The sequence below is a fragment of the Syngnathus floridae genome, chromosome 11 (assembly GCF_059516105.1).
Source record: "Syngnathus floridae isolate MCC-2025c chromosome 11, RoL_Sflo_1.0, whole genome shotgun sequence".
In the NCBI taxonomy this organism is placed as follows: Eukaryota; Metazoa; Chordata; class Actinopteri; order Syngnathiformes; family Syngnathidae; genus Syngnathus; species Syngnathus floridae.
Window position 1 is genome coordinate 5,972,078 of NC_142423.1, and position 13,404 is coordinate 5,985,481.

General features: G+C 39.0%; 2 protein-coding genes and 1 non-coding gene across 3 annotated transcripts; 1 reads left to right on the forward strand and 2 right to left on the reverse strand.

Annotated features, from left to right (window-relative positions):
- Positions 1 to 250: 250 nt before the first annotated feature.
- On the reverse strand, positions 251 to 4,773 carry vamp3 (vesicle-associated membrane protein 3 (cellubrevin)). Its single transcript, XM_088388827.1, has 5 exons — positions 4,459 to 4,773; positions 3,583 to 3,661; positions 1,983 to 2,141; positions 1,805 to 1,856; positions 251 to 1,679 (listed from the first exon to the last, which is right to left on the reverse strand). Coding segments are annotated over exons 1-5 (309 nt in total). The 5' UTR covers positions 4,461 to 4,773; the 3' UTR covers positions 251 to 1,662.
- An 893-nt stretch (positions 4,774 to 5,666) lies between these two features.
- trnar-acg (transfer RNA arginine (anticodon ACG)) lies at positions 5,667 to 5,739 on the reverse strand. Its single transcript has one exon. It is a non-coding gene; the product is annotated as a tRNA-Arg (tRNA).
- A 366-nt stretch (positions 5,740 to 6,105) lies between these two features.
- Positions 6,106 to 12,360, forward strand: ccdc3b (coiled-coil domain containing 3b). The gene is made up of 3 exons (XM_088388826.1): positions 6,106 to 6,678; positions 10,016 to 10,190; positions 11,276 to 12,360. Exons 1-3 carry the CDS (start codon positions 6,344 to 6,346, stop codon positions 11,567 to 11,569), a joined length of 804 nt encoding a protein of 267 aa, XP_088244952.1. The 5' UTR covers positions 6,106 to 6,343; the 3' UTR covers positions 11,570 to 12,360.
- The last annotated feature ends 1,044 nt before the right edge of the window (positions 12,361 to 13,404 follow it).

A 13,404-nucleotide genomic window follows, 5' to 3' on the forward strand; every position in this document is an offset into this window, starting at 1 on the left:
GGGCGTGTCTACAAATTGGTTTGTCAAACAACGGTCGTGGTTCACGTGGACCTCCATGTTACACAACAGAGGGAAAACAAGTACGCAAATCAGAGCAGGCACTTTGCGTTTTGCCTCTTCATCACCGAAGGAATGAACCCTTTCACATCGCTGCTGTTAAAACTGTGGTAAAATAAAGCAGCAAAAATGAAAAAGATTATGCACAATACTTTTAACAATGTGTATAAATAAACGAAAACAAAAATCCAAATGACAAAGTAATCAGGCATTATTTAATGATTTAATAAGAAGCAACAGCAGGGTATGCAATCATCCAGTGTTGGCACAGTACATGTAATTCTCACACTGTCACCCCACCAAAGTTTTTGAACAAATTCCAACCGCTAAAATGCTTAGCAGCACTGGACACAAACCCCAAAAAAAAAAAAAAAAAAAAATTAAGGTTAGCTCTGTATGAAGTTTCAAAAACCATAGCTGAATAAAACGACATTAATTACACATGTATGCACTTTATTCGGATGGGTTACATCTATGTAAAAATACTCATGTGTCAGTTAATTGAGCAAGTGAGCTGCAATAGTCATTCAAAAGGCACAATAGACTCCATCAGGTAGATAATTATACATAATTTATCAATCCATTGGCTTGACAGTAAGAGGAAGTGCGCAAAACCTTTTTTCCAATCGGGGGCCAGTTCAGTCTTTTGAGGACCACACTGAATACTTAAATAAGGTTTGCCATGTGAGTTAAATGCTAACAATTGACATTACAGTCACCTTGCCTTCTAGAACTGGTTCTGAAGTTTTCTTTTAAATTGCATGGTGGGCTATCGTGGCCATATGTTGTTCCGCATAAATCCAAATCAAATCACAAATGATCTTTAACTGTACACCAAGTCATTTCTGAGACAATGATGCAAATGAATATAACACTAGGAACTGAGGCATAAACATACGCTCCTTCTAAGTTGTCGATTTGAGATGATCAATTTAATTATTTAATATATTTCACAATGAATTCACTATAACCAACGTTTCCCTAAAGGAATTCATAAAGTGTATTTTTCTATTTATCTAGCAACCAATATGTTTGCAAAACGAGTTCATGAGCATTCAGCCATGCGTATAAATAAGTTAAGGCATGCAAATTGAACATCTCTGTCTTTTGAAGGCACAAGCAAAATACAGAACAGGAAGATTCTTACAAAGTTGAAAAATGTTGAATTTGCTTCAATGGTGGGCAGGAAAATTTTGAAAAGTACTTCTTATGGCACACACTTTGAAGGCTAGTTTTCAAATGTAAAAACAAAATACAAGAGGAGTTTACAATGATACGCCACATCATGTCATTAAAGGCTTTGGTGTATGTTTTGCTGAAAGTGAGAACAAGGACTGCAGAGGCAGCATTTTCTGTTCACCATGTGACACTGGTGTAAATTCGGTCAATTAGCTAAGTTTCTGTTCATCTGTGTTTCGTACGTGGCACTGCACAGGTCGGGCTTGTGAGTAAGCCCATAGCATGTATTGAGGCACATACAAGACAAGGAATGAAGACCCCCCCCACCCTTCAAAGGAGAAGAAAATGTGAACTAAGAAGCCACTAATCATGTGACCTCTGCCTTTCAATGATGCTTGTTGCTCATCTCTTCTTCTTGATGCCGTTTTAGGCTTGTGTCCAAACTAAAAATAAAGCAAGAGCATGCAAGTTAACACTTCTGAAATAAACATGTAAAATGTAGGAGTGCAATTTTTTTTGGGGGGGGGGGGACAAAACTGACATGTTGTGTGTATGGCGTGATACTTACTAATAATGATGACCACGATAATCAGTAGGACAGCTATCAGGATTGCCCACATCTGGAAGGCAGATAGGCAGAGAACGTCAGCGCGACACTCTGCTCAACTTGATTTGAAAATGTATTTGTTTAAAAAAAAAAATAAAATACTCATTATGCTTTGCAAACACATCCATCAAAATGATACCTTGCAGTTCTTCCACCAGTACTTCCTCTTCAGCTTGGCAGCACTGGTCTCAAACTGGGATGCTCCAGCTTGGAGTGCATCTGCTCGATCGTCCAGTTCTGATAACTTCTGGTCCCGTTCCAGCACTTTGTCCACATTCACACGCATAATATCCACCACCTGCAAACACCACATATGATCCGTTAGTTGCCTGTGGGCTACAGCATAAAAGTTAAATCAAATGTCCACCATTTCATACATGTATAGCAGCTGAGAACTAAATCTGTATTTAAATACCGTGTTTGCTGTTGAAACTGTATACTGATGTGAATTATTCAAGACACAATCATTATTTGAAACCTGATTGAATCAACGGAATGGAAAATAGAACAATTTTATTCTTGATTCATCAAATAAGACTGGGAAAAAAATGGACATAACCATCTTTTTTCAAAATAGTTAGTTGCGGCCCGTAAAAGTCTTTTCAGACAGTCACAGTCACGCACTTTTAAACCCACATGTTCCACTGATCCACAAACCTTACTATTGCCACTCCCCTCAGACAAAGAGCTGCAGAGTGCAGAGGAGTGCGCAAGCATTACATAAGCAGGGACTGATTATATAAGCCTCCGACAACCAATTGGAGGCTCAGTGAACACGCTTAAAGTTGACGCTCAGTGAAGGAGGGGCTAGTTTGAGCATTTTAAAAGGAACTGGGAAGGGCGTGTTGTCGTACGTCATTTCGGAGCAGTGCCTTTTTTATTTTTAGGCATGTGAATGAACATGTGTTTGCGGGCAGCACATTCCTCATAGTGGCGATCCAGAACAGCCACGGACGGCGAGGGTTATATAATTCGCTGTTCAAGACAAACATCAAGAAGCAGTGAGTCATAAGAGAAGCCAGGGTCAGTGAGCGGAGGGGATGATCAATAAAGGCTCTGTACAGACGTCATTTTCTCCCATACATAAACAAAACTACAGGTAAACAGTTTGATGCCCAAACATTTGCATGTGGCCTAAAATTGGGTTAGTTTGTCAACAGATGGGTGGTTATAAAGGTGTTGTGAATATTACTTACTAAATGTGGAATATAATAAAGTCCCTTTCATGAGCTTTAGTGAGTGCAAATTTGATGCTTTTGGTAAATACAACGTAACAACTGAATTTGAACAAAATCTATTCATGAATTTCAAACAAGTTCCTGCAAAGAGGGCTCATTTATCTGTAATCTGTTAAAGATCTGTTCCACAGTCAAACTGCTGAAATCAAACCCTTACTCATCGCACAGAACTATTTCAACACGTGTCATGCACAGAATCTGCTGTGGCAGTTTGAAATCCGGATATTAACATGACTTTAGAAAATACATGTAGACTATCACAATTCATTTACACTTACAAACAATTAAGTAATGAATTTGATCTATTTAAATTTAAAGTTAAAATAAAATAAATAAAATAGAGTGCATTTGTTGTCATCAAGAGTCAGTGACAGTGATCACTCAACTATTGAAAATTGATGCAGTGAACAATATGATTTAAATAAATAAATGCATACATACATACATACATACATACATACATACATACATACATACATAGTGCAGAGTTATCTATCATACCTCATCGACCTGGGCTTGGGTCTGCTGCAAACGTTTGTTGCTTGACCCTGCACCTGAACCTTCTGGAACTAAGCCTGACCTGGAGAAACATGAGATTTAACATATTTGCATAAATCTGTACACAAGTACCACTGTTCTAATAAAAAGGAAAAAATGGAGATGCCTGTCAAATCCATCACAAGCACAGATTAACAAGTAAACTTGTGACATTGGATAAGGCCTGCATGCAACCGGTACCATGTCACTGCATTCCTTCTGCGCATCCACTCACACTGATAAGATAATATGTCAAACATACAAACGATTACAGACCATGTAAACATTTTTACATGTTGCAGCTCGTCAATCATCTCATCGTACTCATAACACAATTTGGCCTGAGACAATTTTAGACCTATAAATATCTGTCAAAGCCATTCAAACAATACTTTCCCCAAATGCAGTCAGTTTCATGAGACGATTGACCATTAGACCAATTGCTTCATTTCTTGTGGTAACAAAAAAAAAATAGTTAAGTAGTTTTGACGTTGAGAAGCTAACATTGGGTTAGCAGCTCGGGATGCTAAATCCAACTCAAGTGAACTGCATTAAATTGAGAACAGGGCAAATAATAAAGACGTTAAAAACTAATGGTAATACATTGAGAATAAATGATGAAGTTACTCGGATCAAATGTAAAGTTTGTACAGTTAATGGAAACTTGTGAGGAAATTGACTGGTTGACGAACTAGCACTTGTTGCATGCTAACAGCTAAATTTAGGGCGTATGCTACGCTTGACTTTTGTAAAACAACCGCATTGAGTGCTCTAAACTTGTTTGATCCAACAACTCGATCGTGTTTATGCGTGCACATACTTTAGACAGTTAAAACTTACATCGTGAAGTGAAAGTTGCTTTATCGTGTACCGGATGTTTCTTTGGAGAAAGTTCCAACCCGTAGTTGAGCTGCGTTGTGGGAAGTCGGAAACTCGGAACTTTGGCGTTCCCAGCGCGAAGCGAACTGAAACTGGACAAACTTACTTTGAAACTGCTATCTTTGCAGAAGTTAACTAATTGGTGTAACTCCTGTCGTGCGTTTTGTCTCTGGAATTAGACAAAATAAATGGTAAATATTGCATGTGACGTCACAGTGTTGACGTAAAAACAATACAAGTAAAGGTTTTCAGATGAGAAAGTCAATCTTTGGTCACTGAATACGGGACTACTTGAATGCAACACTGAACAGGCGACGTACTTCCGCCAACAATGAGGAGTAACGGCCACATAGAAAACAATAAAGCACTTCAAAATATTAATAAATGTGTAATATTGCAACGGTCGTTCACCCAAAGCACCACTTTAATAACTTTGCATATTGAAGAAAATTGAGTTGTTCATCCAATTTAAAGACATGGAGAAAAGACGCGTGATCAGCATGTGACATTATGAACCAAAGAAAATTGGACTTTATTAGTCACAAAATGCAGATGAGTACAGTGCTGTTATCGTAATTCAATCAACATTTACATATACCCATTCCATTATAACTGCTTCCATCTCATTTGCTACATATTTGATCAGGATCTTCGCTATGAACAGGTTTTCTTTCAATTATTCGAATGCAAGTCTACCTGATTTTTTCACTGCAAAAAATGTGATTGCAAAAAATGTGATTCCACCTTACAGGTCTGTAGGATTCTAGCAGACAATAAAAAATAAATCATGACCGGGGTGTGAACAATGAGGCTGCATTCGAATCAAGACGAGAAAAAAAATGGACAATGCTTCCACCTATAGGACAGATATTGAATTGCTTGGGCTCCATTTTAGATTACATCGGACGCATGAGACGTGCAGCGATTTGTGATCTTAGTAAATGTTCCTCCTTGCAAGCGAGTTCTATAAGTAAAGAAAAGTTTACTTAAAAATTACATAATTACAATTTCATTTCCAAGCGAAACAAGTGAAGTTCTTGCAGTTATTTTAACTCTTCGCTTTTATATCTATTATAAGTTTGCTATTCACCAGTACGGTTTTGGTTAAAATTGTTTCGTTACCGACATTCTTTAAGTGTAAAGAGGCAAAAGAAAACAAAACAAAAATTCGAGCCAGCCAGGAGTCGAACCTAGAATCTTCTGATCCGTAGTCAGACGCGTTATCCATTGCGCCACTGGCCCGGTGAGTAAGGCCGGCACTGATTTACAATATAAAGGTAAAGCCATGTTTCATCATGCCAACGCTGACATCAAATTCTATCATCCGATCGTTTCTTTTAGGAAGTTTGCCAGTATACGATAAAGTCACTCAAAATGTATTGAATAGAAATAAACATAGTACCTTTGTCACAAGAGGGTGCCATTGACAACGCCAGTTCACTGAGTCGTTCAGTGTACAACTGTATTCATTTTAAAATGTCATTCAGTCTTCTAGCATACGTTTGAGATTAAATTTGTATTGAAATCAATATAATAAAAGTCCCACGCAATGGTGTGTGCACTGGTTTTCTTTGCTCCGCCTAAACTTGTGTTAGAAGGGATTCTGTTGCTGCAGATTAGAGGAGGCTGATCCTCCTCCCTCAAAATTACAGGTATCACTTCTGCAGGCGGGAGACTGCAGAAGCACAATTGTGGAGTTAACGCTTGTTTTATTTTCCCCTCCACGTACAAACCACTTGGATGAATCGTTGAAATAGATTATGTCCACAGCGTGAGCGCACTGCCCTTCCCCTGCAACTTCCATCAATCACCAGTTCACTCCACTTCGCAAAATTCGCGTGGGACCATGTGGATTATCGTGATTTTTCTCCTGACTGCAGCCGATGGGTGCCAGCTGCCCCACGACTGGAGACCCCAGACGGAGGCGTGCCGTGCCGAGCTGGCCGAGATCATCGTGTTCGCAAAGGTACTGGGTCTGCACAAGGAGCCGTACAACTATCTGCCGTGGCAGAGCCACACCGATCTGCTCTACTTCGCCGAGATCGAGCTGCTGTGTGACCAGGCGTGGGGAAGCATGCTGGAGGTCCCCGCGGGTTCCAGGTTTAACATCACCGGCCTGGGCTACTTCTCCTGCTTCTCCTACAGTGTCACCCCAAACAACAATTATTACTTCTTCCTAAAGTGAGTAATCCCCCCTTCATAATAGCTGAGGTGCTGATTGACTGACCAAGTCCATCACATATGATTTAAAATGCACATATCTACATCAGGGGTGAGCAAAGTATGGTTGGCGGGCAACATATTACACGCACCAATCTTGAATCCTGCCCAATAATCATTTACATAAAAATCCTGTAATATATTATAAATATTTTAAGTAATATATGTTAAAGAATTACGAACTTGGAGAACTGTTGTTCCTTGTAGTGGTCCATCAATTTAAAAATATAAGTAATAAGACATATGTAATAGATCATAAGTATATCTCTCAAGTTCACATTTTTCCCCAGTTTGCTTGAAAATGATCTTTGACCTGTGTTGCGTTCACATATTCTCCCAGTGTAGAGTCTCTTTGGATTCATTCCAAATGACAAAAATATGCAAGTTAGAGTTCCTTGAAGACTGGCCAACTAAGTTTCCTCCTCATCTGTTTAACTGCAGACACTTTCCCTTTGCCACAGTTCTGTAATCACAAGACAAAACAGTTCTGTGAGAATGTCTTTTGGACAGAGTTTTTGGCGAGTCATATCAGCTCATTGTTTATAGATGAAAAATGAGGCTTGAGAAAAAAACAACACTGTCCCTACTGTGAAACATGGAAGACGCTCAATAATGTTTGAGGGCTGCTTTACTTCATGTGGCTCGCTGAATATGTGCAGGATGCAATGAAATCTCAAGACCAGCAGAGTATTCTGGACTGAAATATGCTCCCCTGTGTCAGAAAGCTTTCTCTCAGCTGCAGGTCATGCATCTTACAATGGGATAATGACCCAAAACACACAACTAAAAACATGCAAGAATGACTAAGAACAAAAAATTGGATCATTCTGAAGAGCTAAATCATGTTGAACTTATGTGGAGGGAGCTGAAACATGCAAGTTGGAGAGGAAAAGTCATACTAATGACAATAGTGAGGTTTTCTTTCCACCATTCTGCCTGAAATTACAGCTACTTAGTGACACTGCCTGTTTTTATTTCTACGTGGGAGATTGGGTAATTTGAGGTGCTCATTTATTTGTTCAAGGGTTTTATGCAAGTGGAGTTTAATTGGGGCAGAGTGTCTATTAGAGCGCTGGTCACTATTTGAGGAAGTTTGGTATATCAATCACGATGAAAATGAGACGTCTGCTCGGCGCAACACAGACCGTAGCCAAATATTGGAACTGGAGGAGACTAAGAATATCTGAAGAATGTTGTGGTATTCAGTCCAAACATTAAAAAGTTCTAGTTGGTGGTAAATATATTCAAGTAATCTTCAAAATGAGCTGTAACATATTTCCTTGAATTGAGTTTTCAATTCTGTTCTACAACAACTCTTCAGATATGTGCCATAAACACGAGAAATAATTCTCAAAGGACTTAATCAGTAAAGAAACCTAAACAGAGCCCACCTCCTATATTTTCTCTTAATGTGATCCCTTATGTGTGATACTTTCCACGCATGTTGAAAACCAGTGTAACGTGTCTGCTAAAACTTTGCATGCATGCCGATGTAATTATAGAGACAATCAGGATATCAAAAGTTTGATAAAGCCCACAATTTGTGGACCCGGCGCTGATGAGAGCCTCTACTTAGTGATAGGGAGCATGTGCTAACCATCACTAACAGATGTTACCAATTATATATATTTTTTGCATACATAGATGAGATGTCATATATTGAGGTGAGTGTGCGTGTGTGTGCGTGCATGCATGTGTGTGTGCGTGCGTTGGAAAGCATTCCTGGTCTGTAATGTTTTGCAGTCCCACATGAGGGTCTGCACAAAGCCAACAACAGCATTACTTTTCTATATAATGCATCTTACAGACAGACGTGTGTGAACACACCGTTAGACTTTGCTTCCCCCGGTTGTGTTAGTCAAAATACTTTTGTCGCCATTTATCAGGGATAACAATTCAATTTTGTGAGCAGAACCTCACAACAGTGAATAACATGCTCATGTAAATTATTGTTTCTTCTTTTTTTTTTTTTAAATATAACAATATTAGATTTTGCCAGAAAATAGACAAAAAGCCTCCTAGGTTGTGGAATACCATTCTTTAGTCTAATCAGAATGTCAAGTTGTATCAGATTGGCAGGAGGAGAATGAAAAGAACAGCAAGTGATCCAAAGCATACCACATCATGCTTCAAAATCAATGATCATGACAGATGTATGGCTGCTACGGAACGGCGAAACTCGCGTTTATTGATGATGTGACTGCTGACAAAAGTAACAGATGAGGCTCGGGCTGTTCCTTCTGCTCAGTGGGTGGTTACGTAAGAAGATTGATACCACTTGTATGGGGCAATAGTTAGAAATTGAGTCACTTTGTTAAACATTAAATTGGGATCATCTTAACTTGAAACAAAGCTTTCTTTGTTTCAACCTAGAAGTGCAAATCAGGACAAAACAGCATTAAAATGTAATTTTTTAAAAATATTTTTGTACTAGCATAAGAGTGTCTGTTCCCACTACTATGGAATTGTCCAAAATGTCTAGTAAAAAAATTAAATCGAAACTTTGTTTCAATATTATAGTCGAATTAATCAATGTGTCTTCACGCTAACATTTGAATTTATGCCAACATAGACTAAGAGAAGAGTTTCAGCTTCAAAAAATGATTAAAAATGTAAAATTCAATTTAATATATACAAACAATGGAAAGGCGTGACTCTTTATTTCATGAGCCAACAAAGACAACGAGGTAAAGTTCTCATTCTCATCATGGTCTCCAGTCATTTCCTGTCCAACAAAACCACAGAGAGATAAAAATAGTCAATCAATCACGGGCAAAAAGTTCCCAGGACAGGGCGAACGAGAGCCGAAGTCTAGAGAAGAATGCAACTGGCAATCTCGCATGGGATTTTAAAATGAGACAGAGTGAGTGTGCTGTCTGGTTCTCATGTGCACTGTAAAAACATTAGCCTATATGTTACCCCTTCAAGATTCTGTCCGAAAAATAACAAACACAGCTCATACAGATGGGAAACACTGACATAATGCCAGACCAAAAATGCTGACGAGGCATTTTTGGGTATTGCGCATGCTGCGTTTGTGTGTAACCAATGCTGTGAAGTCATTTATCCACATCTAACCTTTAACCTTTTCAACACACACATGCGCCAACTCTGTCACTTGTACACCAAACTTTTGATGTCCTCCCGGGGAGGCGGGATGGACTCCAGATGTCCGTACTCCCTCGCACGTCACGTGGTGCTATACGTTAATCACACTCATGAGAATCTGCTTCGGTCAGAGAGAGTTGAAAAGTGGCCGTGTGTTTTACAAAATATATTTTCTTATCTTGCCATGCAGGATGGATGAAAACTACAATATGGTGCCCCATGGAGTGAACTTTCAGGATGCCATTTTCCCAGACACGGCAGACAACCATCGAATGTTTGCTAGCCTGTTCCAGTTTGCCAATTGCACACCTGGAACTCAAGTCCACAGCTACACACCCGAGTGGGAGGCTCAGGAGGATAGCAGGGTACGTAGAATATTCTGATTCAGCACATTGCAAAATGCAAGAAGCCACAATTGCCTGGATTAATTTTGGGGCAAAGATTCACGATTATATCCTTTTGTTTGAAGATGAAAATCGCTGCAAGTTTAACCAAAATCTGGGAAACAGACATTTTCTGAGGTTTGGCTAGACAAAAGAAGCCACAAAATTTTAGTGTGGAAAAATCCACTTGAAAAAAACATAAAACGAGTCATTCTTGCAACCAAGGAATTGGGAAAGATTTGAAATCTGTTATTCATGTATTTTGCATTTTGTTGGATTATTTGTTGTGTATTAATAGTTTCCACTGACTCACCACCATTTTTTCCCTTTGGCACAATCCCACTCATTTTGGTCTTCTGTCTGTTTCCAATCATTTGACTTCCCATGAAAACAACTTGTACCACGGGAAAAGTGTATTATAAACACGGTTTGCATTTCCGTTCATAGATTTGGGGTTGGACAGGGCCTGTGATTGCAATTACAAAGTGATATTTAGATATCTACTGTGGTTTCTTAAATTATACTGTGGATTATATTTCCTGCTTGCCTCGGGATGTACCTCTAAAACAAAACTACATGAGGACTAAAATCCAATTGAGACTGTAGACTGTTTGTTTTTAAAGTTGTGCTTTCGCATACCATGACTGTCCACCTTTACGTTATAAAGTTTCAGCGCCTTTTCGCATCCCAACAGGGTGTAAGTAATGCCACATGGTGTGTGGCCACAGTTATATTGGAGGAAATGTAACCACGAGTGATGTGGCCCAGCAGCCAGCGGCGTATTTTCAACATTTCCTCCAAACTTTCAGCAGTTGTTATTTAAGGGCAGGCGCTTGACATGCTGGCCCACATGGAAGCATTAGCATCCACAGAGGAAATCCACACTCAGGCAGAAAATCTATATACTCTGAAGCATCTGGAGGTCTTTTGTTTCTTTTTAGTACTTTACAAAAAGGTCTGGCCTGTTCAATGGGGTTGTCTGAAAATAAAACCACACTGCCTTCTATGTCTTTCAGTGGTGCTTGTTTTGTTTTTATTTACTGACCTCCGTTTTGTTTTTTCTGCAGTTGTTGTGTTCCACGGTGCAAAAGGCTCTGTTTGAGGAGGAGGAGAAAGTGAGCACGCTCTCAGAGAAGGTGCGCTTGCTGGAGAAGGCCAACGGCCATCTTAGGGAGAAGGTGAAGACCATGAAACGTCTTCTGCGCCAGGCCCAACGCGAGACGGCCAAGGAGCAACAAACGCTCAACTTCAAGCAGCTGTATGAGTCCAAGACTTCCCGGACACACCCACATCAGGACACTGCCCAGGACCGGAAGGAGCCTCCCCTCAAGAGGGTGCTGTCAAAAAAGTTAAAGAAGTAAAGCTAATTTGAATGTAATCTGGCTAAAGCTAATGTAGCTTTCATTACATTTTTTTCATCTGCTTATTCTATTAAAAAAAAAAAAAAACCTCTGATTTAAGCGCTTCATCGACAAACAACTTCAGCTCATGTGTCCACAATGAAAAACTCAGATATCGGAAAAAGTCTTAAAATAGTTCAAATGAGCAATGACATAATGTATAATTTCCATACACACCCAAAGAGCCACATATGATGGTGAGAGCAGTGTTGACATTTTTTTTTTTTTGACTGCATCATCCAAACTATTAGTCAGAGTGGCATCACATAAAATCAAGAGCTTCTGATGTGCAGTGACAAATTCAAGTTTGGAAATACTGTCAAGCGTGTTTACTTAAGTAAATGCATTTAGTCATGACTGTATGCTGGTCATGCAAATTAGTTGTATTGTTGAATAGAAAAAAAAAGTTGTGATGTCTGGAAGTATACGTTGAGAGGAGCCCATGTGACGCTTTGTTTTCTTTTATTACTTATTTTATTTTTGAAACTATTTATATTGAAAACATATACGGAAGCTTTTGTACCTTTTTGTACTCAAATATATCGTGGCCATTTTGATTTTTGAAAAGTGCTGAGCACCTATTAATTTGAAACAGTGGTCAAAGATCTGCTTTTTTTTTCAAGTCACAAATTACAGTTTGTCATTTAAAATGTATATTTTTCTTTTCAATTTTGTTTTGCGCTTGGCTTTTTCCGCCAGCATAATTATTTGAGCACCCTGCTTAAAATGAATAAATCAGCTCTAACATCACACCCCATGTTGTTTTTCCATTCATCTACATTTCCCACACGCCCAGTGCGATCAACTATTAAAAAATATTTTGCTTTATGTCATAAACATGACATGAATAAATTAACAAACTTGGGTCCAGATTGTGCACAGCTGTAAAAGCACACCCATATGTAATAAAAGTGTCATCCTACTAAAAGAAAATATTTGCAAATAAGTTTAGACTGAAGGTCTACGCTCTCACAACACAGCAGCTTATTTCCTCATCTCGACTTTCTTTACGATTTATCATCCATGGATTTCATTAAATGGATTTCATAGCTTCATTCCTAAAATGACTTTTGGCACGAGCATTGTCAGCGCTGCTAAAATGGAAGATTTTCAAATTTATGGTTCAAATCTAAAGGGAAAATATATCCGTAAAGTATCCTAAACCTCTGCCGAGGAACGACAGATATTGACAAATTATTTTCTTCTATGCTAATATTTCCAAAGGCTGTGTAATGAACTGTTTAGCACCTCATTGGGAGAAGCTTTATCTGCTGCCATCTTGTGTCTACACACATACCCACAAACAAACAAACATAGCTTGTCGGGTGAAAACAACTGTCTCAAACAACCTGAAGGTAAGTAGGCCTTACTATGACCTCCTCCGTTAAAAATGTTTTCCACTTCAGGTTCCGTGCACAAGCACATGACCTATTGAGATTTCCAGCATGATTTTGAAGACATTTGACGTGAACCAAATGGCTTCCTTATGCCGCTGTTTTGTCCGACTGAGAGTTTGAAGAATGAGAAGCAGGCTTAAAATGGGAAGAAGGACAAAAGGAAACATTCAGCAAGATGTGGAGGGATTGTGCTCCACTAAAGCAGGATAGAAAGGGACATTTACAAGCCTTTTACGAGCTTCTCAGTGGAGGATTATAGATATCTCTATCCTGTTAGGTCTTTATTCTCCCTGTTCCAACTTCACCAAGCTTGCCTGCAGCCAAGTGTCAAAAATCTCATGGAGGTGTGCCAAAGATAAACACACACAGCTTTCTCAACATAAACCTGCAGAACACATG